Source organism: Bufo gargarizans, chromosome 4 (assembly GCF_014858855.1).
Source record: "Bufo gargarizans isolate SCDJY-AF-19 chromosome 4, ASM1485885v1, whole genome shotgun sequence".
NCBI lineage: Eukaryota > Metazoa > Chordata > Amphibia > Anura > Bufonidae > Bufo > Bufo gargarizans.
Window position 1 is genome coordinate 495,168,596 of NC_058083.1, and position 23,863 is coordinate 495,192,458.

The 23,863-nt window shown below is 47.9% G+C and overlaps 1 protein-coding gene across 2 annotated transcripts in view; it reads left to right on the top strand.

The window, feature by feature from the left end:
* The first annotated feature begins 8,241 nt into the window (after positions 1-8,241).
* The window catches only part of SRBD1 (S1 RNA binding domain 1), a 204,828-nt gene continuing 189,206 nt past the window's right edge, over positions 8,242-23,863 (top strand). Inside the window, exons 1-5 of one of the 2 annotated variants that reach the window (XM_044289689.1) lie at positions 8,242-8,329; positions 17,088-17,161; positions 18,846-18,990; positions 20,189-20,293; positions 22,284-22,628. In XM_044289689.1, coding sequence (XP_044145624.1) covers positions 17,088-17,161; positions 18,846-18,990; positions 20,189-20,293; positions 22,284-22,628 — 669 coding nt within the window. In that variant the 5' untranslated portion in view covers positions 8,242-8,329. The remainder of the gene's footprint in view (positions 8,330-17,087; positions 17,162-18,845; positions 18,991-20,188; positions 20,294-22,283; positions 22,629-23,863) is intronic. The other variant, XM_044289690.1, reaches the window with a different exon arrangement.

Here is a 23,863-nt window from a genome sequence, read left to right on the forward strand (position 1 = left end):
GTCACCTATTTTGAGCCTATAATAATGTTAACATAGCAATGTGCACTAAAGTACCTTCATTCCTGCATGTGTCCCCTTTTTTTTTTTTTACTTTTCATTCAGATGATAAAGCAATTTTTCTGATATGTTAATTAAGTCTCATGTTGCCCAGAGGGGCGTTATTACTCTGCTCTAGTGCCCAGTAATGCCCCCCTGCAGTGCCCAGCCCGCCTTTCTTCCAAGCCCAGCACGCCTCCTAAGAAATAAAAGTACTCCTACATCCTTGCCGAACGGCGCCGGCCCCTCCACTACATCATTTAATTTATTCATTGCACCATCCTTGCTTCCTCCTCTCTTGGCCTCCAAAATCCTGCGCAGGCGCAGTATCGCTGAGTGCCTGCGCCTGTACGATACTCCTGTGTAACGTTACATTACCCTACTTCGTGAGATTTCCCTACCTCCTAACTTTCGGTCGCACCGCTAATGACATGAGGAGGCGTTCCTGAGTTTTGACAATCTGCGCATGCGCAAAAGGACATTTTAAGGAAAATATCACAGCGGAGTTCAGCTGCATTCTGGGACACTGCGCATGCGCCGGAGAGCCTCAGTAGGGAAATATTACGGCCCAGTGCGCAAGCGCAGCTAACTCCAGAACATCCATCCGATCCCCGCGCCTGCGCAGTGTGGGGGTAGGGAGATCTCATGGCCATATTTTCTTTTTCTTTTTTTTCTTTTTTTAACTGTTTTTATTAAGTTTTCAAATATTTAAAGAATAAACATACAAACAAAGGCAGTGTCGCACTGCTACCATTGGTATCTATTCTTACAAGTGCAAAGTAATTTACCAGTTGTAGTGTCCATGAACATACAGAGGCTGACAAAAACCCAACTAAGCTGTCAGTATTAGCCGTCCGCCTCCGTGGGATACAATAGCAGCCATCCCCGAGAGAGCCCTAATATTATAGACTGATATGATCCCCAGTGGGCTCCCGGGGTAGATGCCCTGATATTGTCTCATTCCTATTATAACATATTTTCTGTTAAATAAATATATATAATATATATACAGTACAGACCAAAAGTTTGGACACACCCTCTCATTCAAAGAGTTTTCTTTATTTTCATGACTATGAAAATTGTAGATTCACAATGAAGGCATCAAAACTATGAATTAACACATGTGGAATTATATACATAACAAAAAAGTGTAAAACAACTGAAAATATGTCATATTCTAGGTTCTTCAAAGTAGCCACCTTTTGCTTTGATTACTGCTTTGCACACTCTTGGCATTCTCTTGATGAGCTTCAAGAGGTAGTCACCTGAAATAGTCTTCCAACAGTCTTGAAGGAGTTCCCAGAGATGCTTAGCCCTTGTTGGCCCTTTTGCCTTCACTCTGCAGTCCAGCTCACCCCAAACCATCTCGATTGGGTTCAGGTCCGCTGACTGTGGAGGCCAGGTCATCTGGCGCAGCACCCCATCACTCTCCTTCATGGTCAAATAGCCCTTACACAGCCTGGAGGTGTTTTTGGGGTCATTGTCCTGTTGAAAAATAAATGATGGTCTAACTAAACGCAAACCGGATGAAATAGCATGCCGCTGCAAGATGCTGTGGTAGCCATGCTGGTTCAGTATGCCTTTAATTTTGAATAAATCCCCAACAGTGTCACCAGCAAAGCACCCCCAAACCATCACACTTCCATGCTTCACGGTGGGAACCAGGCATGTAGAGTCCATCCGTTCACCTTTTCTGCGTCGCACAAAGACACGGTGGTTGGAACCAAAGATCTCAAATTTGGACTCATCAGACCAAAGCACAGATTTCCACTGGTCTAATGTCCATTCCTTGTGTTCTTTAGCCCAAACAAGTCTCTTCTGCTTGTTGCCTGTCCTTAGCAGTGGTTTCCTAGCAGATATTCTACCATGAAGGCCTGATTCACACAGTCTCCTCTTAACAGTTGTTCTAGAGATGTGTCTGCTGCTAGAACTCTGTGTGGCATTGACCTGGTCTCTAATCTGAGCTGCTGTTAACCTGCGATTTCTGAGGCTGGTGACTCGGATGAACTTATCCTCCGCAGCAGAGGTGACTCTTGGTCTTCCTTTCCTGGGGCGGTCCGCATGTGAGCCAGTTTCTTTGTAGCGCTTGATGGTTTTTGTGACTGCACCTGGGGACACTTTCAAAGTTTTCCCAATTCATTTTTTAAAGTAATGATGGCCACTCGTTTTTCTTTACTTAGCTGCTTTTTTCTTGCCATAATACAAATTCTAACAGTCTATTCAGTAGGACTAACCCCATTTATAAGACAAGAAATCCCACTTATTAAACCTGACAGGGCACACCTGTGAAGTGAAAACCATTTCAGGTGACTACCTCTTGAAGCTCATCAAGAGAATGCCAAGAGTGTGCAAAGCAGTAATCAAAGCAAAAGGTGGCTACTTTGAAGAACCTAGAATATTACATATTTTCAGTTGTTTCACACTTTTTTGATAAGTATATAATTCCACATGTGTTAATTCATAGTTTTGATGCCTTCAGTGTGAATCTACAATTTTCATAGTCATGAAAATAAAGAAAACTCTTTGAATGAGAAGGTGTGTCCAAACTTTTGGTCTGTACTGTACATATATACGATATATGGATTTATGGATATATATATATATCTCCATAAAAAGCCGGGCAGCACTTCTTTATTTGGTTGAAAGATGGGTGCCAGTGGTAATCCCTTGATTCAGGATGATGAAAAGTAATAAAAATCCGCAGCACTCCTTGAAAGATGAAAAAATGTGCTATTTATTCACACATGTCATATAGCAACGTTTCGGTTCTGAGAGAGAACCGAAACGTTGCAATATGACATGTGTGAATATATAGCAAATTTTTTCATCTTTCAAGGAGTGCTGCGGATTTTTTATATATATATATCTATATATATCTATATATATATATATATATGCGCAGGCAGACAACCCCTATATATATATATTTATTTAACAGAAAATATGGCCATGAGATCTCCCTACCCCCACACTGCGCAGGCGCAGAGATCGGATGGATGTTCTGGAGTTAGCCGCGCTTGCACACTGGGTCGTAATATTTCCCTACTGAGGCTTTCCGGCGCATGCGCAGTGTCCTGGTGTGCAGCTGAACTCCGCTGTAAGATTTTCCTTAGGGCTCTTTCACGTTCTTTTCTTCCGGCATAGAGTTCCGTCGTCGGGGCTCTATGCCGGAAGAATCCTGATCAGTTTTATCCTAATGCATTCTGAATGGAGAGAAATCCGTTCAGGAAGCATCAGGATGTCTTCAGTTCCGGACCGGAAAGTTTTTTGGCCGGAGAAAATACCGCAGCATTGATCCGGATCCGGCCTTAAGCTAAACGTAGTTTCGGCGCATTGCCGAATCCGACATTTAGCTTTTTCTGAATGGTTACCATGGCTGCCGGGACACTAAAGTCCTGGCAGCCATGGTAAAGTGTAGCGGGGAGCGGGGGAGCAGTATACTTACCGTCCGTGCGGCTCCCAGGGCGCTCCAGAGTGACGTCAGGGCGCCCCACGCGCATGGATGACGTGATCGCATGGCACGTCATCCATGCGCATGGGGTGCTCTGACGTCACTCTGGAGCGCCCCGGGAGCCGCACGGACTGTAAGTATACTGCTCCCCCGCTCCCCACTACTACTATGGCAACCAGGACTTTAATAGCGTCCTGGCTGCCATAGTAACACTGAAAGCATTTTGAAGACGGATCCGTCTTCAAATGCTTTCAGTTCACTTGCGCTTTTCCGGATCCGGCGTGTAATTCCGGCAAGTGGAGTACACGCCAGAGCCGGACAACGCAAGTGTGAAAGAGGCCTTAAACTGTCCTTTTGCGCATGAACAGATTGTCAAAACTCAGGAACGCCTCCTCATGTAGGGAAATCTCACGAAGTAGGGTAATGTAACTTTACACCTGCTCCAGAGGCCAACAGCGCTCTGATTACGTCACTGGGCTCGGCGCATGCCCAGTGACACTATTGAGGCAGTTGCCCTCAGGAGCAGGAGTATCGTTCAGGCGCAGGCACTCAGCGATACTGAGCCTGTGCGAGATTTCGGAGGCCAAGAGAGGAGGAAGCAAGGACGGTGCAGTGAATAAATTAAATGACGTAGTGGAGGAGATGGCGCCATTCGGCAAGTATGTGGGAGTACATTTATTTATGAGGAGGCGTGCTGGGCTTGGAAGAAAGGCGGGCTGGGCACTGCAGGGGGTGGGCCTTACTGGGCACTAGAGGAGAGGAATAACGCCCCTCTGGGCACCTTGAGACTTAATTTGCATATCAGAAAAATAGCTTTTTCATCTGAATGAAAAGTTGAATAAAAGAAAGAGGACACATGCTGGAAGGAAGGTACTTTATTGCACATTGCTATGTTAACGGTATTATAGGCTCAAAATAGGTGACAGATTCCCTTTAACACACGGCAGATTTTGACCTCATGCACACAACCGTTCTGTTTTTTGCCGCCCGTGTGCCTTCCGCAATTTGCATTGTAGACATGCCTATTCTTGTCTGCAAAACGGATAAGAATAGGACATGTTATATTTTTTTTAGCGGGGCCGCGGAATGGAGCCACGGATGCGGACAGCACACGGAGTGCTGTCCGCATCTTTTGCGGCCCCATTGAAGTGAGAGGGTCCGCACTCGAGCCGCAAAAACTGCGGCTCGGGTGCGGACCAGAACAACGGCCGTGTGCATGAGGCCTTTGTTGCAGAAAATTTCTGCGACTGAAAGTCGGTTCCATTCATCTGGATGGAGCTTACAGAAATCCATGTGCTTTTTTGCCCTTAGACAGTCCAAGGTTTTTACCCAAACCATATAACCTGCCGTCCGGGTGCAAACATACATGCTCTATAAAAAAAAAAAAATCTTTGTATTTTATTTTCAGTTTACCATTAATATAATAATTTTTGTCTGTGAAGAGCTCATCATCTTTCAGCCGGACCTGAACATTTCAGCCACAACGTGGTTTTCCTGCTGTAGAAAAGCTCTTGCCATATAAGCTATATGATGATACGTATGTAATGGAGGGGAGGTAATAAAGCATCTGTTGGGTGTACAGCCCCCTATGGATATGGAGTTAATGCCTGCAAATGTGGAGCTCTGGGGTGATGCGAACAGAGACTAAGCTATAGTACATGCATATGTGCAGGAAAATAGTAAGTCTTTGGTGCCACCTGCTGGTCGAGATGCTGAATTGCATCAGAATTAAAGGGATTTTCTGAGGTTCTTTTTAACTGATGACCTGTCCTCCGGATAAGTATCTGATCGTGGGGTTCTGACACCCGGATGAAACATCCAAAGTCGATTTGCATAAAACTTCCTTCTAATACTGTATGGAGCGAGCGCTCTGTACAGTATTACAATGTATTGGCTCCGATGAGCGAAGGTATTACTTTGCGAAGTCTTGTGGGACTTCGGGCAATAACTTCATAAATCAATTTCTACTGTAAACATTTCCCGAACTCGGGTCCGGTTCCAAGGTTTCTAGCTTTTAAGGGACAAGGGTTTTTATTTTATGGTGGCTGGCTAGTTCCACCCCATTGCTACCTGGTTACATCAGCCACCACTCTAGGTTTGTTGCAGACATTTTTGCAACTGTCCCGTTCATCTTCCAGAAAAATCCATGGGCCAGAGTTAAGTCCAGACGGACACGAGGGAGTTGAATCCGTTCTGGCCTCTGCTCCTCTGACAGGATCGCACAGCATTAGGGCTCCTGCACACGGATGTACGTGTTTTACCATCCGTTAGTCGCAGATCCACAAGACATGGATACCGGCCGATGGCATGCCGCTATTTATTTTTTAACTTCTCTAGATATGTCCTATCCTTGTCCACAAAACGGACAAGAATAGGACATTTTTTTTTTTTACGGGGCTGCAGAACAGATATATACGGATTCGGACCGCATCTTTTGAAATTGAAATGAATGGGGCAGCATCCGATATGCAAAAAGTGCGGATTGGATGCAGACAAAAACACGGTCGTGTGCATGAGCTCATAGGCCTCTTGCACATGGACGTTGTGCATCCGTTCCGTGCATTGGGGACCGCAATTTGCGGTCCCTAATGCATGGGCAATGTCCATGTGGCGGCCAGGACGGATTGAGACCCATTCAACTTGAATGGGTCTGTGATCTGTCCACACCACAAAAAAAATTCACACCCCGTAGTGCTTCTGTGAGGTTCCGATCCGTGCTTCCGTTCCGCATCTCCGTGATTGATCTGTGATACGGAATGCACATGGGCCGGTGCCCGTGTATTGTGTACCCGCTATATGCGGGCCGCATTATGGCCATGGGCACACAACGTTCCGTATGCAAGAGGTCTTATACTGATTTATAAGGCTGTGTGTCTCTGAGAGTCCTGGAATCTGTTGTATTATGCCCGCAGCATTATGTCAGTGTAAGGGTCCATTCACACAAACACGGACAACAAGCCATGTGCGTTCCGCATTTTGCAGACCGCACATAACCGGCACTATAATTGAAATGCTTTTTCTTGTCCATGTCTGAGGACAAGAATAAGACATGTTCTATTTTCTTGCAGGGCTGCGGAATGGAAGTGTGGATGCGGACAGCACACAGTGTGCTGTCCGCATCTTTTGCGGCCACCATTTAAAATTAATGGGTCCGCACCCGTTCCGCAAAATTGGGGAGCGGATGCGGACCCATTTTGCGGACATGTGAATGGACCCTAAGGGCTCATTCAGACGGTCGTATGTGTTTTGCGGTCTGAAAATTGCAGATCCGCAAAACAAGGATACCGGCCAGTGCGCGTTGCGCAATTTGCAGACCGCACATGGCCGCCAGTCTCATTAAAAATGCCTATTCTTGTCCACAATTGCAGACAAGAATAGGACATGCTCTATATTTTTTGCGTTACCGTGGAATGGAACAACTGATGCGGACAGCACACGGAGTGTTTTGCAGTCCCATTGAAATGAATGTGTCATTCCGGAACGGGTGCGGAACAAAAAATACGGCTGTCTGAATGAGCTCTAATTCAGTAGATTCCAGGACTCTCAGGATGACACAGCATTATACATCAGTGTAGTGCTGTGTTATCCTGTCAGAGGAGCGGAGGTCAGAACGGGACCTGTCACTGACACAAGCTGCGAGTTTATGTCTGGTCTAAAGCCTCTGCAGACGTCGGTGTAACACGGTCCGTGAGATACCGGACTGGCATTGCAGGAGCGATTGGTTGCTATGACGCTGTGCGCTCCTGCAATGCCAGTCCGGTATCTCACGGACCGTGTTCCACCGACGTCTGCAGAGGCTTAACACTTTCATCAGGTAAGGGCTCATGCACATGAAGGTTTTTTTTTTATTTCAGTTTCCGTGCCGTTTTTTTTGCAGCCCATATGTGGATCCATTCACTTCAATGGGTCTGCATAAAAAACTGAAACGACTCTGTGTGCATTTTGTGTCTGCATGGCCGTTCTGCAAAAAGATAGAACATGTCCTATTATTGTCTGCATTACGGACAATGATAAGACTGTTCTATTAGGGGCCGGCCAATTTGTTCCGCAAAATGCGGAATGCACAAGGCGGATTCGCAATTTGCAGACCACAAAACAGGCAATGGTCGTGCGCATGAGCCCTAAGCTGGAGCAAGAGAGGCGAGATTTATTAAGAAGCGCACCTTTCTAAATGACCTTGGCGTATCTTCTGGCGGTCTATGCACCAGAAACAGGGGCAGACCGGGAACGTAAAGTGGCCCTGGAACAAAAACGTGATCCATTCAAGTTGGGGAACACAGACCGCCATTCTCGTGATTGGGGGCAAGTAAATACCGCGTCTATGGATTTTTATATGCAATTTTAAGGAGTTTTATTCTTATTGCATTCATTGGGGCGCACCGTAACCACATGATGGGGCAGGCTGCCATTTTTTTTTTTGATTTCACAAAGGGGGCAGTACAGTCCAGTGGATCAGGATGTAAATTTTGGGAGTTACGTTTCACGGACGGGATGTTATTAAAAACTTACTATAACCGCAACGCCAGAAACGCTACAAAACCGCGGCGTGTTAAGAAACCCAAACAATACATTTATTGATATTTTTGATAACTTGTAAACGTCTTCCCAAGACCTAAACGCTATTTCTATAGTGAGAACAAGTCCCAGAGCACAGAGACATTTCCCCTAAACGACAAATCTCTTGCACATGCGTAATTCAGTCACACAACAGGGAAATTCTTGAGGTATTTTGATCCACTCTGCGCCCCGTAGCCGGTGAAGCTAGAGGAGGCGGGGCCAAATTGAGCGCTGGAAGATTGAAGCATCGCTTGCCCACATTGGACGTGTCTACTGTATTCTGAGGTCAGCACTGATAACAGCCCGGAGCCGGGCCACAGTCTGTGTGCAGCTCGGCGTGCCCCAGCCCTACAACACACACACGGGGCACGCCGCACAACAGCTCGGTAGTCTGCAACCTATGGCTCTCCAGCTGTGATGAGTCTACAAGTTCCGGCAGGCTGCTGAGGCATGCTGGGAGATGTAGTCTCACTGCAGCTGCAGACTACGTCATAGAGCAAGGGGAAGGGAGATGCTTGAGTCAGTAGTTTATTGTAGGACTGGATTCACTGTGTAACAAATGTCACGTGATACCAATGACCACGCCCCCTTTAGGTATTGCAATATTATGGTACAGTCCATTACAGGGGTGGTCAGTGTTTATAGTCCAGGAGCTAGTGTAATAAGCTGCATAGGAATTCTTCCTTTCTTCCCTGCTGCTGGTATCTCAGCAACTGCCAGGCCTCTGCACTTTGATTGACAGGGCTGGTCGTGATGAGGTTTTCACTGGCCCTATCAATCAAAGTGCAGAGAGCAGAGCCTCTAGGTGTAATGGCAACGCCCCCGTTGCTCCTAGAGGCTCATTTGCATGCAATAAAACATAATTTTTCTCAGCAATGAGGACACATATGAACATAGGACCAACACAGATGTCTTCAGCTGCCAAGTGCACATGTAACAGGTCACCAGTGTCATAGGTACAAAACTGCTGACAGATGCCCTTTAAATAAAAAAATCTCCACCGCTCACAAAGACGGGGTCCTGTTTCCTCTGAACGGCACGCTGCCACTCCATTCACGGTCAATAGGACTGACGGAGATAGTGGAGTGCGGCAGTTATCTCCTATATCAGAGGTGCACAGTGTTTTCTTGGTCTGGGGGCCACATTGTCACGTTGCTGTATTTCAAGGGGCATAAAAAAAATGGTTGATCAGTGCTCGTTTGTATTAGCCCATTACACAGGCCGATGCAAAGTGAATGGGGAGGAATGATCGCTGCTGCAGTCGTTCTTCTCCCGTACAGTTGTATTGAATCTCAGCAGATTACACGGGGAGATGTGCTGCAGATGATCGCACGTCTGGGGCAAACAAGTGACTGCTCATAGGGGCTTAAAGGGGTTGTGCAAGAATGGGAGGGTTTTTTGCGGCCTCCTCCCCCCTCATTTTGGCCGGACCTGTAAATGAAAGCTCACTTACCTTCTTCCCGGCTCCTCCCCCAGGCCTGCGATGCTCCTCTGGGCACCGGTGTGACATCACAGCAGCCAATCACAGGCCGCAGCGGTTTCAGGCTCCCTTTGCATCTTGACAAATGATCACGTGATGCAAGGGGATTCGGTCTTGGCCGCGGCCTGTGATCGGCTGCAGCAATGTCACACCAGGTGTTGACATCGCTGGTGCCCAGAGGAGCATCGCTGGCCTGGGGGAGGAGTGAGGAGCCGGCAGGTAAGGCTGCTTTCACACTAGCGGCACGGACCTCCGGCAGGCTGTTCTGTCGGGTGCACAGCCTGCCCGATCCGTCCTGCCGCTAATGGCCGTGTGCCTCCGGACTGCCGCTCCGTCCATATTGACTAAAATGGGGGCAGGGGCGGAGTTCCGGCGAGGCACGGCGAGAGCCTGCCGGAATAAAACTACGACATGTCCAACATTTATTCCGGCAGCTTCTCGCTGGAACTCCGCCCCCGCCCCCATTTTAGTCAATGGGGACGGAGTGGCAGTCCAGAGGCACACGGTTACTAGCGGCAGGACGGATCCAGCAGGCTGTGCACCCGACGGAACAGGCTGCCGGAGGTCCGTGTCGCTAGTGTGAAAGTAGCCTTACCTGCCGGCTCTTCGCTCCTCTCCCAGGCCTGTGATGCTCGTCTGGGCACCAGCGATTAGTGTTGAGCGAACTTGTGTTTTAAGTTTGGCGTCTAAAGTTCGGGTTCAGGTTATCGAAGAATCGCGTTATGGATTCCGCTACCACGGACCATAACTTGGTCCGGGGTAGCGGAATCCATAACGCGATTCTTCGATAACCTGATCCCGAACTTTAGACGTCGAACTTAAAAACACAAGTTCGCTCAACACTACCAGCGATGTCAACACCCGGTGTGACATTGCCGCAGCCGATCATAGGCCGCGGCCAAGACCGAATCCCCTTGCATCATGTGCACTTGACAGAACAGCCTGCCGGAGGTCCGTGCCGCTAGTGTGAAAGTAGCCTAGGTAAGGTTCCGTTTACAGGTCCGGCCAAATGGGGAGGGGAAGGGGGGGTTGCCGTAAGTAGAGAAATTTCCTGCCTCCTGTTCATTATATCGGTGTGACCGGTGCCCTGCAATAACCAGTAAGGCTGAGTTCACACGAGCGTGTCCGGATGCGTTGCGGCAAACCCGCGCGAGTAGGTATGCAATTGCAGTCAGTTTTAACTGCGATTGCGTTCTGTTGTTCAGTTTTTATCGCGCGGGTGCAATGCGTTTTGCACGCGCGTGATAAAAAACCGACTGTGGTACCGAGACCCGAACTAATTCACTGAAGTTCAGGTTTGGGTTCAGTGTTGTGAAGATGTTATTATTTTCCCTTATAACATGGTTATAAGGGAAAATAATAGCATTCTTTAATACAGAATGCATAGTAGGTGGTCCATTGAGGGTTCAAAAATACAAAATAATTAACTCACCTTCTCCTCTTGATCGCGTAGCTGCCGGTCTCTTCTTACTTCTTTAATCATGAGCTGCCGGCTAAAGGACCTGTGGTGACATCAGATCACATGGTCCATCACATGGTTCATCACCGGCAGCTACGCGATCAAGAGGAGAAGGTGAGTTAAAGGGATTCTGTCACCAGTTTTTGACCCCCACATTCAAAAATATGGTTATGTGCATGGTGCCCTTGTGATTCCTAATGTGGTCTTATAAGCTAAATCTGTAGGCTCATTTAGTGTAAAAAACGTTTTATCTAACCTGTCATTCATCAGATTAAGGTGCCCAGGAGGACGCTCTTGTCTCCAGGAGGACGCTCTTGTCTCCAAGATGCCGCCCGCCGCCGTTCGTGCCCAGCTCCTCCTTTGCTTTCATCAGCGATGTGCCCAGCTCCTCCTTTGCTTTCATCAGCGATGTGCCCAGCTCCTCCTTTGCTTTCATCAGCGATGTGCCCAGCTCCTCCTTTGCAGTCCTGCTCCAATGGTCTTCAATCTGCCCAAGGGGCGGCGTTTCACCTCTCTTGCGCCCAGCCAGCCTCCCCCAACTGCCGCTTTGAAGCGCCGCCCAGCTCATGAATATTCAGTTTGCTGGGCGGCTTCTGCGGTTACCGCTCTGAAGTGCTGCGCTTAACAGTGCCCGGTGCATGCGCCGGATCTTGTGAAGTCCGGTACAGTAAGCGCCGCCCAGCTCATCAATATTCACTTCGCTGGGCGGCGCTTACTGTCCCCGACTTCACAAGATCCGGCGCATGCGCAGGGCACTGTTCAGCGCAGCGCTTCAGAGCGGGGACCGCAGAAGCCGCCCAGCAAACTGAATATTCATGAGCTGGGCGGCGCTTCAAAGCGGCAGTTGGGGGAGGCTGGCTGGGCGCAAGAGAGGTGAAACGCCGCCCCTTGGGCAGATTGAAGACCGTTGGAGCAGGACTGCAAAGGAGGAGCTGGGCACATCGCTGATGAAAGCAAAGGAGGAGCTGGGCACATCGCTGATGAAAGCAAAGGAGGAGCTGGGCACATCGCTGATGAAAGCAAAGGAGGAGCTGGGCACGAACGGCGGCGGCGGCGGGCGGCATCTTGGAGACATGAGCGTCCTCCTGGGCACCTTAATCTGATGAATGACAGGTTAAATAAAACGTTTTTTACACTAAATGAGCCTACAGATTTAGTTTATAAGACCACATTAGGAATCACAAGGGCACCATGCACATAACCATATTTTTGAATGTGGGGGTCAAAAACTGGTGACAGAATCCCTTTAATTATTTTATATTTTTTAACCCTCAATTGACCACCTACTAAGCATTCTGTATTAAAGAATGCTATTATTTTCCCTTATAACCATGTTATAATGGACGACAATGTGCGTTCCCCATTTTGCGGACCGCACATTGCCGGCACTAATAGAATATGCAGGACATGTTCTATTTTTTTCGGGAACGGAATTACGGACCCGGAAATGAACGAGTCCGCAATTCCGTTCTGCAAAATGCGAAATGAAATTGCGGACGTGTACCCTTAAAGTGGTTTACCAGTTTAAAAATCCAATACTGAATTTATTCATCAAAGTCTTGCTAGACTTCGAGAATAACTGAGTTCGCCTCATCGGAGGCCGTACATTTTAATGCTGTACGGAGACAGATCTCCATGCAGCATAAGGGCTCATGCACACGAACGTATTTTCTTTCCGTGTCGTTCCGTTTTTTTTGCGGACCGTATGCGGAACCATTCACTTCAATGGATCCGCAATAAAAAAGGGAAGTTACTCCATGTGCATTCCGTTTCCGCATGTCCGTATTTCTGTTCTGCAAAAGAATAGAACATGTCCTATTATTGTCCGCATTACGGACAAGAATAGGACTGTTCTATTAGGGGCCAGCTGTTCCGTTACGCAAAATATGGAATGCATACGGATGTCATCCGTGTTTTTTGCAGATCCGTTTTTTGCAGACCGCAAAATACATACGGTCGTGTGCATGAGCCCTTAATCCGAAGATTTGAGCGAAGTCACTTTGGATCTAGGAAACTAAGCTCACTTTGCTCACAACTGATCAGGATCAGCGCTTCGGTTGCCTTAGGCTACTTTCACACTTGCGGCAGGACGGATCTGGCAGGCCGGTGTCCCTGTCGGATCCGTCCTTCCGCTCTTTCACCGTATCGCCGGACCGCCGCTCCGTCCCCATTGACTATAATGGGGACAGGGGCGGCGCTCCGGCGCAGTACGGCAGTGCACTTCGAAAGGCCGCCGGACTAAAAGTCCTGCATGTCCGACTTTTTAGTCCGGCGGTCTCTGACCGCGAACTGCCGTACTGCGTCGGAGCGCCGCCCCCGTTCCCATTATAGTCAATGGGGACGGAGCGGCGGTCCGGCGATACGGTGAAAGAGCGGAAGGACGGATCCTGCCATAGGCCGTGTGACCGATGGCCGAGACATCACTAGCCTAGGAAGAGGCCGCAGCGCTAACTGCTCATGAAAATGTCCCCAACGTCTGCACGTACAGTGAGGCTTCCTTTTTAGTTTTTTTGTGTTTTTAGTGGCTTATAGAAAAATGCCTTATGTAGCATTTTTTTTTTATTTAGTCAATGTCGTTTTTAACATTGTAATTTTTAACACATTTTTCAAGAGAAACTTATGGGAATTGGTTAAAACAAATGTGAGGAAAGCCGCCAAAAACAAGGCAGCATTGTTTGTAGTCTATTTCTCTTTGCCCCCAAAAAACGTGCATTCTTCCTAAATAAAACGCTATGTGTGAAACCAGCCTTACAGAGCCATAGGCACTCTGGCCACCACCATCCCTAGAACCGGTGTCTCTAGTGGAACATTCCTCAGTAATAGGGCTCATGCACATGAACATATTTTTTGCGGATCAGATGCGGACCCATTCATTTCAGTGGAGACTCAAAAGATGCGGACACCGTGTGCTGTCCCCGTCCGTTTGTCCTTTACGTGGCACCTGTAAAAAAACAGAACATGTCCTATTCTTGTCTGTGTTCTGTTATGGGCCAGACGTTCCGTTCTGCAAAATGCAGAACGCGTGCAGCCGGTATCCGTGATTTGCGCACCGCAAAAACGACCATGGCTGTGCGCAAGAGCCCATATACTGTGTATTGCTACAGAGTCATACAGAAACTGGGAAAAAACCTGTGTGCCAACGTAAAACATTCAACATAAAACCATTCACTTGAACGGAACTGCAATACCTGACATAGCCCATGGACAGGTGTGGCGCTGTTTCTGGTAAATTATTCTAAATCTGCACAGCCCCTTTGGGTTAAAGACTTATTTTTTTAATTACTTTTCACAATGCTGTCTGCAGTTAGTTTTTAATTGGTCTGGACAATCTCTTTAGCTTCTATACGTGTATAGCCATCTTAACCATTAAAGAGGTTATTCTATGATTAAACGGCTGGAAATGGCCCCCCATACGCCCGGGCCCCTCACACTGATTCTACTTACCAGACTCCCCGCTTCCTGCGCCACTCCTGGTCCCCGCATGGCCGCCGTTGCTTTTTCCTGTGCGCGGATGAAAACATCCGATGCTGGGGGGAATAGCCAATGGCAGGCGGGACAGGGACGAGCCTCCCTAGCATCGTGGGTGACTCTAAGGAGGCTCGTCTCCGTCCCCGCCTGCCATTGGCTGCCCCACCCCCCGACACCGGATGTTTTCATCCGCGCATTGGAAAAAGCAGCTGCAGCAGTGCGGGGACCAGGAGCGGCGCAGGGAGCCAGGTAAGGTGAATCCGTGTGAGGGGCCCAGCATATGGGGGGGCCTTTCCAGCCTTGGATAACCCCTTTAATGGAAATTGGAAAAAACACACGTATTCTGCAACATGTGCAGGTAGCCTTAAAGGGGTTATGTAAAGTGTAAAACATGCCCCCAATTCCTGTGCCCCTCATATAGATTATACTTCCCCCGCTGCCCGGCACCCGCCTCGCTCGTTATCCCTGCACGGCTGCCGCTGCATCTCGCCGTCACGCGGATCAAAAAAATCTGCCCGCGACAGGGAGGAGCCTTCCTAGCATCGCCCGGGATGCTAGGGAGGCTGTCCCCGTTGCAGCCTGCTATTGGCTGCCACCCCCACCCACAGGAATATGCAGCGCCGCCGCGTGGGGATCAGAAGCGACATGGGTGCTGGGGAGCAAGGTAAGTATAACCTATATGAGGGGCCCAGGCATTGGGGGCATGTTTTACACTTGGATAACCCCGTTAAGGTGGATTTACTCGGGACGATTCTGCAGCAGTTTGTCGGGAAGGAACAGTTGGCTGCTTGTTCAGTGAAGGAGACGCATTTACATGCAGCGATCCCTCGTCCTCATACAGCATCATGGTTTCTGGGCAGCAGATCGATGTTTATACCTCAGGATCTGCTGCCCAGAAGTCATGATCGGTGGTGCCTGCATGAACGAGAGGAGCGCCCGATGAACGAGCGTTTCGCTTGTTCATCGGACGATCGGCGGCAGATTTACCCGGACAGATTGTTGGCGACGACCGTTCATAATCTGGACGATTATTGGCTTGTGTAAATTCAGCTTTGGGGCCTTTAAAGTCGCCATTCAGGGCAGAGCCATAGAAGAAGGCCATGAATACAATTAGCTGGACCCAGATCCTGGCAGTGACATCAGAGGACGGGGGGATGGATATAGGACGAGAAAGTTGAAAAGGTTTGAAGATCCAGGGCTGGGGGTCATTACTTGGGGCACTGGATGTGAAAGATTTTTTCGCGCCGGAGCCTATACCTATCCACGTGAGTGTTAGGTTTCTGGTTTATTTTTTTATTTTAAAAAATCTGTTGTGCCTTGTGTTACTGTATGTCTTTTCTTACATCTTTTTTATGTGTATATATATATAAGCATTGTGCCTCACTTCATCACGTTAGACTCCCATTGATAGCGCGCTACGCTTGAGGCACCTAATTCTACCTGTGTAGGTAATAGTTCGGGAGGATATAGTATTATTTAAGTAACATAAAGTGGACTTATGTGGGGATAGGAGGGAGTAACTGAAGGCTTCCGGGACGGCCTCATGCACGCGACTGTATTTTTGTTCCACATCCAATCTGCATGTTTTAAATAGCTGAGCCTGTGGGACGGTCTAATAGACATGTCAGGGGGCCTTTGTTAGGCTCCTGGCCGCCATGGCAATGCCATTGATGGGTTCGCTGATGATAGCAGAGGGAGCCCTCTCCCTATAACAGCCTAGATGCTGCGGTCGCTATTGAGTTAAGTGGCTGGCATTGGAGTTATCTCAAATCCCAGCCGTTACAGCAGGAGCCCTGGTTCAGTCAGTACTGGGCTCCCGTGGTGACCCACAGCGCTACATCAGCGCAGCCTGTGACGTCTGTCCAGTTGCTGCCACTTGCGCCAGGATTAGACCTCACAAGCTGCGCTGATACAGAGTCTCGTGCAGAGATACACATAAGGGTGCATTCACACAAACGCGGTTTGTTTCCGCATCTGAGCCCCATTTTTTGGGCGGCTCGGATGCAGACCCATTCGCTTCAATGGGGCCGCACACTCCGTGTGCTGTCCACATCCGTTGCTCTGTTCCGTGGCCCTGCAAAAATGATAGATCATGTCCTATTCTTGTCCGTTTTGCGGACGCGAATAGGCATTTCTATAATGGGCCGCCCGTTCCTCCCCGCAAATTGCGGAAGGCACGCAGGCAGTATCCGTGTTATTTGGATCCACAATTTGCAGACCGCAAAACATGGCACGTTCGTGTGGATGAGCCCTAAGACTGTAAAGTGTAACATTTCCTTCCGTATTGCGACCTCTGATGCAGCCTCCACAATGGGATTGAGATTTTAAACCCTACAGTAGAAGTTTGTCAACCTTATGCTGCAGATTGCACTCATTGCACTGCATGGGGTGAAATCTGCAGCAAATCCAAAGCACAAATTGCGTCCTGAGCGGCTGTGTTTTTAAAAAGGCTGTGCGGGCGTGCCCTCCTGCCCGATGTGACCTCAGATGTGGAGAGACACAGCTGCGAGCAGCTGGTCCAAATAATTAGTAATGGACCTGTGCATGGTGCCTGCTGGGTGTCGATGCCATGTGTACGCATAGTGGTGCTTTCCTTTTACATTTGGTACACATAATATTTCTAATCTGTCTCTTAGATGTCTGGCCTACCGAGAAGGGCAAGAACCACGGCTGTGGCCCCTAAGCAGGAGCTGTCCTTCCTGAGTGGAATGTGAGTATTTGATGCATTGATGGGACCCATGATTACAATAAATACCCTGAAACTACCATCTAAACACATAGTTTTTTTTGGGGGGAGGGGCAAAAGCAAAGTGCAAAAAATTTGTGGAAAAAATACTTTAAAGGGAATCTGTCACCTCCTTTTACGATTTTAAGCTGGCACCATCGCTATGTTGACTAAAGTAGCCTTTTTCCAGGACTCTTCTTTTTACTTAATTTCTTTAGTAGTTTTGATGTAAAAGCGATTTTTATGTTATGCTAATTAGGGTCCAAGGTGCCCAGAGGGGCGTTTTTCTCACTCTCCGGTGCCCAGTGACGCCCCCTGCAGTGCCCAGTGACGCCTCCTGATCATCAAATAACCTCCCACAGCCCTGCCAAACGGTTCCGCCCCCTCCCCACGTCATAGTCTACCTTATAGAAATGCCCCGTCCCTCTTCCTGTCTGCGGCCAGAAAACTCGCGCAATCATCGCCTTCCTGCGCGATCATCAACGTCCTGAGGGCAACAGCGCTCAGGTCACATCACTGGGCTCGGCGCATGCCCAGTGAGACTTTTGAGGCTGTTGCCCTCAGCAGGTTGATGATCGCGCAGGCGCAGGCGGTACTGCGCCTGCACGAGTTTTCTGGCCGCAGACAGGAAGAAGGAGGGGGCATTTCTAGAAGGTAGACTATGACGTGGGGAGGGGGCGGAACCGTTTGCCGGGCTGTGGGAGGTTATTTGATGATCAGGAGGCGTCACTGGGCACTGCAGGGGGCGTCACTGGGCACCGGAGAGTGACAAAAACGCCCCTCTGGGCACCTTGGACCCTAATTAGCATAACATTAAAATCGCTTTTACATCAAAACTACTAAACGAAATTAAGTAAAAAGAAGAGTCCTGGAAATAAGCTACTTTAGTCAACATAGCGATGGTGCCAGCTTAAAATCGTAAAAGGAGGTGACAGAATCCCTTTAACACACTGGAGAAGATACCCCCAATTGGCTCACGCGGTATGGTGAATTCGGAGCATCTTGCTTAAAACGTTAGACCCTTTTACGCCCCCCGTTGGTTGTCTTACTTTGCTGTTTTGGGGCACGGTGTCAGATCATAAGCCACGCCCTTCCTGCTAAGCCACACCTGTTTTATTCTAAGCCACACCCTCTTTTCTAGTGGGGTGCAAAAAGTGTCCAAAACACACACAATAAAATGCGATGGAAGGCATGCATGCCGGTTTTTGGTGCAGATTGAGTCAGAAATCAGCTTAGTAAACCTCCCCCGCTGCGTGTGAGACCGGCCTAGAAGGAGTAATGGCTGCATAAGGTCAGATCCAAGAGTTGTACAATGAGAAGGGCTGGTGATGAGAGAGCCGATTAGTACATCAAAAAGAGTTCTTCACCTGCGAAGGGCCGTCCCCACTGCTGACGAAGCTCCCCCCTGCAACCTGATAAACAGCGCAAGCGCAGAGGGTTTGATTCTCCTCCCGGAGCAGCGACTGTTCATGCGTAGCATCATATGAATCGATTTGATGATCTCTAAGGTCATTGCTACATCCAAATACAAAGGGAAATTGTATAGAATCTGCAGAATATCAGGGTGACCTCTGTTGTCAGATTTTACAGGGGCCTATTGGAAGCGTGCAGACATTTTCATGTCTTCCTTTATGATCGGCGCTGTGACATCTTGTACTGTTTTTATTAGGTCAGATTCGGGAGAAGAGTCTAAAGATGAGGAGGAATGGATGCCGGAGAAAAAACCCTCTAAAAAACAAAGCACAGCCGCCAAAGCAGCTGTGAAGAAAACGGCAGCGAAGCCAAGGAAGGCTGCTGCCCCCAAACCTAGAAAGGTGGGTGCAGGGAATGGCGGGTGTCCACAGGTATGTAACTACTTCTGTGCAGAATCATTTCATATTATACAGCTTTCTTCTTCCCCTGCTTTCCTCCTCAAAGCCATAGAGTTGAAATTCTGCCTTCCTGCAGCCATCTTTAGGATCCCAATAATCTTGATGATAAGTCGGTGAGCTCCTAAGCTCCCCCTAGTGGTGACTATTGTCAGGAAAAACAGAAAAGTGAAGAATAGACATGAGACAGCAGGGTTTCGGCTGAGCTGATTACAACCCCAGTACAACATTAAAGGGGTTGTCCACTATATGTGTATTGCTGCGAAAGTGCTGGGAAGAGCACGCAAAGGCTGCGAATAATAGTTTTATACTTTTATTGAACCATTGGCACTCATGTCTAATGGTTTGATATGCTTAATCATCGTGTACTGCATTTATTGCTTACCTGCATCCTGGCACTTCGGTCACAACTTGACCTCTGATGGAGGGTCTGGTGATCAGTCCTGTCCATCAGCGGTCTCCACTGCGGATGGACAGGCGAACTAGCATATGAACAGTCCATATACAGTGTTAGTCAAAGGAGGCCACTGATGGACGGGACTGGTCACTCGACCCTCCATCAGTGGCCATTTCTGGACTGCAGTGCCAGCATGCAGGTAAGTAATTAGTGCACAATGCTTCGGACAGCAGCCTTCTGCTACAAGTATTGTTCCCAACACATGATCAGTAATACACATATAGTGGCTAACCTCTTTAATAGAAGGTCAGAGAGGCTGCACACGCATAGCGCTGGGGTCCGGGGTGCAAATCCAACCAAAGACAACATCTGCATGGAGTTTCTATGTTCTCCCCGTGTTTGTGTGGGTTTCCTCTGGGTTTCTCCATAGACATACTGATAGGGAACTTAGATTGTGAGCCCCGTTGGGAACAACAAGGGAGGAGAATGTCGGTGCTGCGGAATATCTGTCAGTGTACAGCCCTTTCCAGCTTCGCCTCCCATTAGTGTTTTTCAATGTCTGAGGTCTACAGCAGCACTGGAGTCATGGGACCTACTGTACACTGACTCTACAGACAGGGATCTTACTCCTCTGATCCCTACCTATCAGCACCGTCGGCTGGAACGCCCCTTTAAATTCTATCATTTGAAAAACGGCCCTCCGTTAAACAGACTTTTTACAGATATATACATTTTTATTTGCCTTAGGTCGCTGCAAAAAAAATAACCAAAACTTTGAGCGCTGCTGAAGAAGATGGAGAAGCCACTCAGGATCATGACGTTCATATGACAGAGGCTTCAAGGGAACAAGAGGTATTTCAGTGTCATTGATGTGTCGTCCATGAGGACATTGTTTCTGTGGTTATTTAGGGAGTCCCAATGTCCATCTAAATATATCACTTTGTACAGAATTCAACAGGAACGTTATGCTTCTCCTCTTTAGCCCCGGTGTGTATGGAATGTGCTTGTGTTTTTATGTTTTTATTCCTTAAAGGGGTTGTCTCACTTCAGCAAGTGGCATTTATCATGTAGAGAAAGTTACTACAGTGATCCCTCAGGATACAATGGCCTCAGGACACAATATCTTCATCATACAGTGGTCTTTTCTGACCCATCCTAAGTTGAAACCAGACTCCACATACAAGGTCTCAGACACAGATCCAACCAGTCATGGTCACTTCTCTGGTAAACTAGCTGCATCAGTTACTAGTTATCAGCTATTCCTGTTATATGTCAGGACTGTTTTATCTGTCTCAGTTATCTGCTTATTTTACTTAAATCTTTGTTTTCTCTTATCTTGGATGACATTTTGGGGCTTTGGAACCGATTACTCAACTTACAATGGTTTCAACATACACAACATACAACGGTCATCCTGGAACCAATTAATATTGTATCATGAGGGACCACTTGTACAAGGCACTTACTAATGTATTGTGATTGTCCATATTGCTTCCTTTGCTGGCTTTATTCATTTTTCCATCACATTATACACTGCTCATTTCCAGGGGTTACGACCACCCTGCAATCCAGCAGCGGTGGTCGCGCTTGCACAGTATAGGAAAAACGCCAGCTCACTGGTGGTCGGGACTGCGGGAGCGCACATAGGCTGACGCTTTTTCCTATAGTGTGCAAGCACAACCACCACTGATGGATTGCAGGGTGGCTGTAACCATGGAAACAAGCAGTGTATAATGCGATGGAAAAATGAATCAAGCCAGCAAAGGAAGCAATATGGACAATCACAATACGTTAGTAAGTGCCTTGTATTAATGTCTCTACATGATAAATGCCATTTGCTGAAGTTAGACAACCCCTTTAAGGCATTTTTATGTACCGTTCCTTCCCGATAATTGCCTGCTGATCAGTGGAGGTGAGGAGCAGCATTTACATCCAGTGATCACCATCCAGTGCAGCCTGATCTGCTGCCCGGAAATGATGATTGAGGTGTCCGCATCAACAATTATTTCACCCAATGAATGAGCTTTTTCCCCGTTCATCAGGTGATTTGCTGTACATTTGCACAGGCTAATTATCGGGAATGAGCGTTTGTAGTAAAATTAATTCCCGATAATCGGTCCCAACAATTGCCCCATGAAAATCCAGCTTTAGTTGCTTGTAATGTAAATGCCATGCTCTGATCTGCTGGTGAACATATGCTTATACACGGCTGCCGTGATCATCATGGTGGTGATAGGGTAGCAACCCAAATGTCTCATGAGACTGGAAATGGATTTTAGTTTAGCGTAGGTATTTAAAGGGGTTTTCCATACCATCACTTTATGAACAGTGGGGATCTGTCCTATGATAATGAAGGGCCACTTTAAGACAATACTGGATCTTAAAAGGGTTGTGCAGCAATTTATATTGATGACCTATCCTGAGGATTGGTCATCAATATATGTTCGGTTGTGGTCTGACAGCCGCCACCCCCGCTGATCAGCTGTTTGAAGAGCAGGCGGTGCTCCGATTGCTGTTCATTACACTGCACTTAGTCTCAGAAGTGCAATGTAATAACGAGTGAATGGAGCGAGTGCTTGTAATTACAGTACGCCGCCGCTTCACAGGAGACGGCGCTTAGTGTAAAGACCAGGAAGCGGTTCTCCTGGTTAAACAGCTGATATGCGGGGTGCCAGGTGTCGGAGCCCTGACGATCCCCGATGGTCATCAATATAAATCGCTGCACAACCCCTTTAAGTGAGAATCTTTCTCCCGGAATGCGATATAAGGATATTAAAAGCCGTGGAAGTCTTTAACAAATTTTTAAAAACTTGTTTTCTAATTCTGATTACTTTTTTTACAGATGTTATCTATTGTTCAACCCATTAAAAAAGAAAAGACACTAAAATTAAATCCAAAAAGCCCAGCCAAGCGGAAGAGCAGTCTGAAGCTGGTTCCAGTAAAGGTAGAACGGAGAAGCATTGGCATTGAAGATTTCCCCTCTACTAGCAGCCTGGACATGGGAGTGAAAGTAAAGAATGAGTTTCCTTCCAAGGTGGAGGAAGAAGAGCCGCCAGATGATTTCACGTTTGGTGGTCCACCGGCCAAGAAAATGAAGACGTCTGCTGATCCTGTGGGGAAGGTGGTGAAATATAAGGGCACCACTTCAGGCTCTGATGGCTCTGACATGAACTGGAACATTGTTGAGGTAAGTGCTGGACGGACACATGGGTTTTGGTGGGGGGACCCTGGGGGTCTTCAGCTGTTGCAAAACCAGAACTCCCAACAGGCCAATGTTTGGAGGCCATGGATCCATATTTCTGTTTCACCAGTGCCAGTTTCCAAAGCACCAAGTATCATGTAAAAATAAAGCCTTTATTATTCCATTAGGACGCAGCCCAGATACAGAATTGCCGTGGACTTTGGAGGACTGTATAAAAGGTTAAGGAACGCCTTGTAGATCAGAGTTAGGCTACTTTCACACTAGCGTTTGATCGGATCCGTTCTGAACGGATCCGATCATAATAATGCAGACGGAGGCTCCGTTCAGAACGGATCCGTCTGCATTATTTTAGCATATAAAAGCTAAGTGTGAAAATAGCCTCGTACGGATCCGTCCAGACTTTCAATGTAAAGTCAATGGGGGACGGATCCGCCTGAAGATTGAGCCATATTGTGGCATCTTCAAACGGATCCGTCCCCATTGACTTACATTGTAAGTCTGGGCGGATCCGCACGCCTCCGCACGGCCAGGCGGACACCCGAACGCTGCAAGCAGCGTTCAGCTGTCCGCCTGTCCGTGCGGAGGCGAGCGGAGCGGAGGCTGAACGCCGCCAGACTGATGCAGTCTGAGCGGATCCGCTCCATTCAGACTGCATCAGGGCTGGACGGCTGCGTTCGGGTCCGCTCGTGAGCCCCTTCAAACGGAGCTCACGAGCGGACAGCCGAACGCTAGTGTGAAAGTAGCCTTACATTTACAATTCTGCGAGCTCCAGAGCTGAAATCTCCCAGAATTGCAAATTGACTTTTTACACACGTTTGCCTTGTTTGTGCGGTGGAAGTCCAGTCTTTACACCAGGGTCAGTGCAGTAATCTGTTGTAGGAGCAGCTAAGGGTATGTTCATATGGTGTTTTTTCAGGCTGATTGTGTGAAGGCATGGGGCAGTAACAGCTTCTGAAATTCCAACTTCAATAATTGTGAAGCTGAAAAAATCTGCACCGTGCCAGCATCAAGGTACATCCAAAATCATTGTGAAGAACACTAGGATTTCGGAGGCCAGTTTCAGCCTCTACTTAAATGCCATTTAAACATACCCAACTGTCCTGCTGTATCCCCGGAAGAATTATGAACGCAGCTCTGGACTACAACATAGGACTGATAAGTAATGATATGTTCAGAGACTTAAAGGGGTTGTCTCATCTGAGACATTGGTGCCATATCGG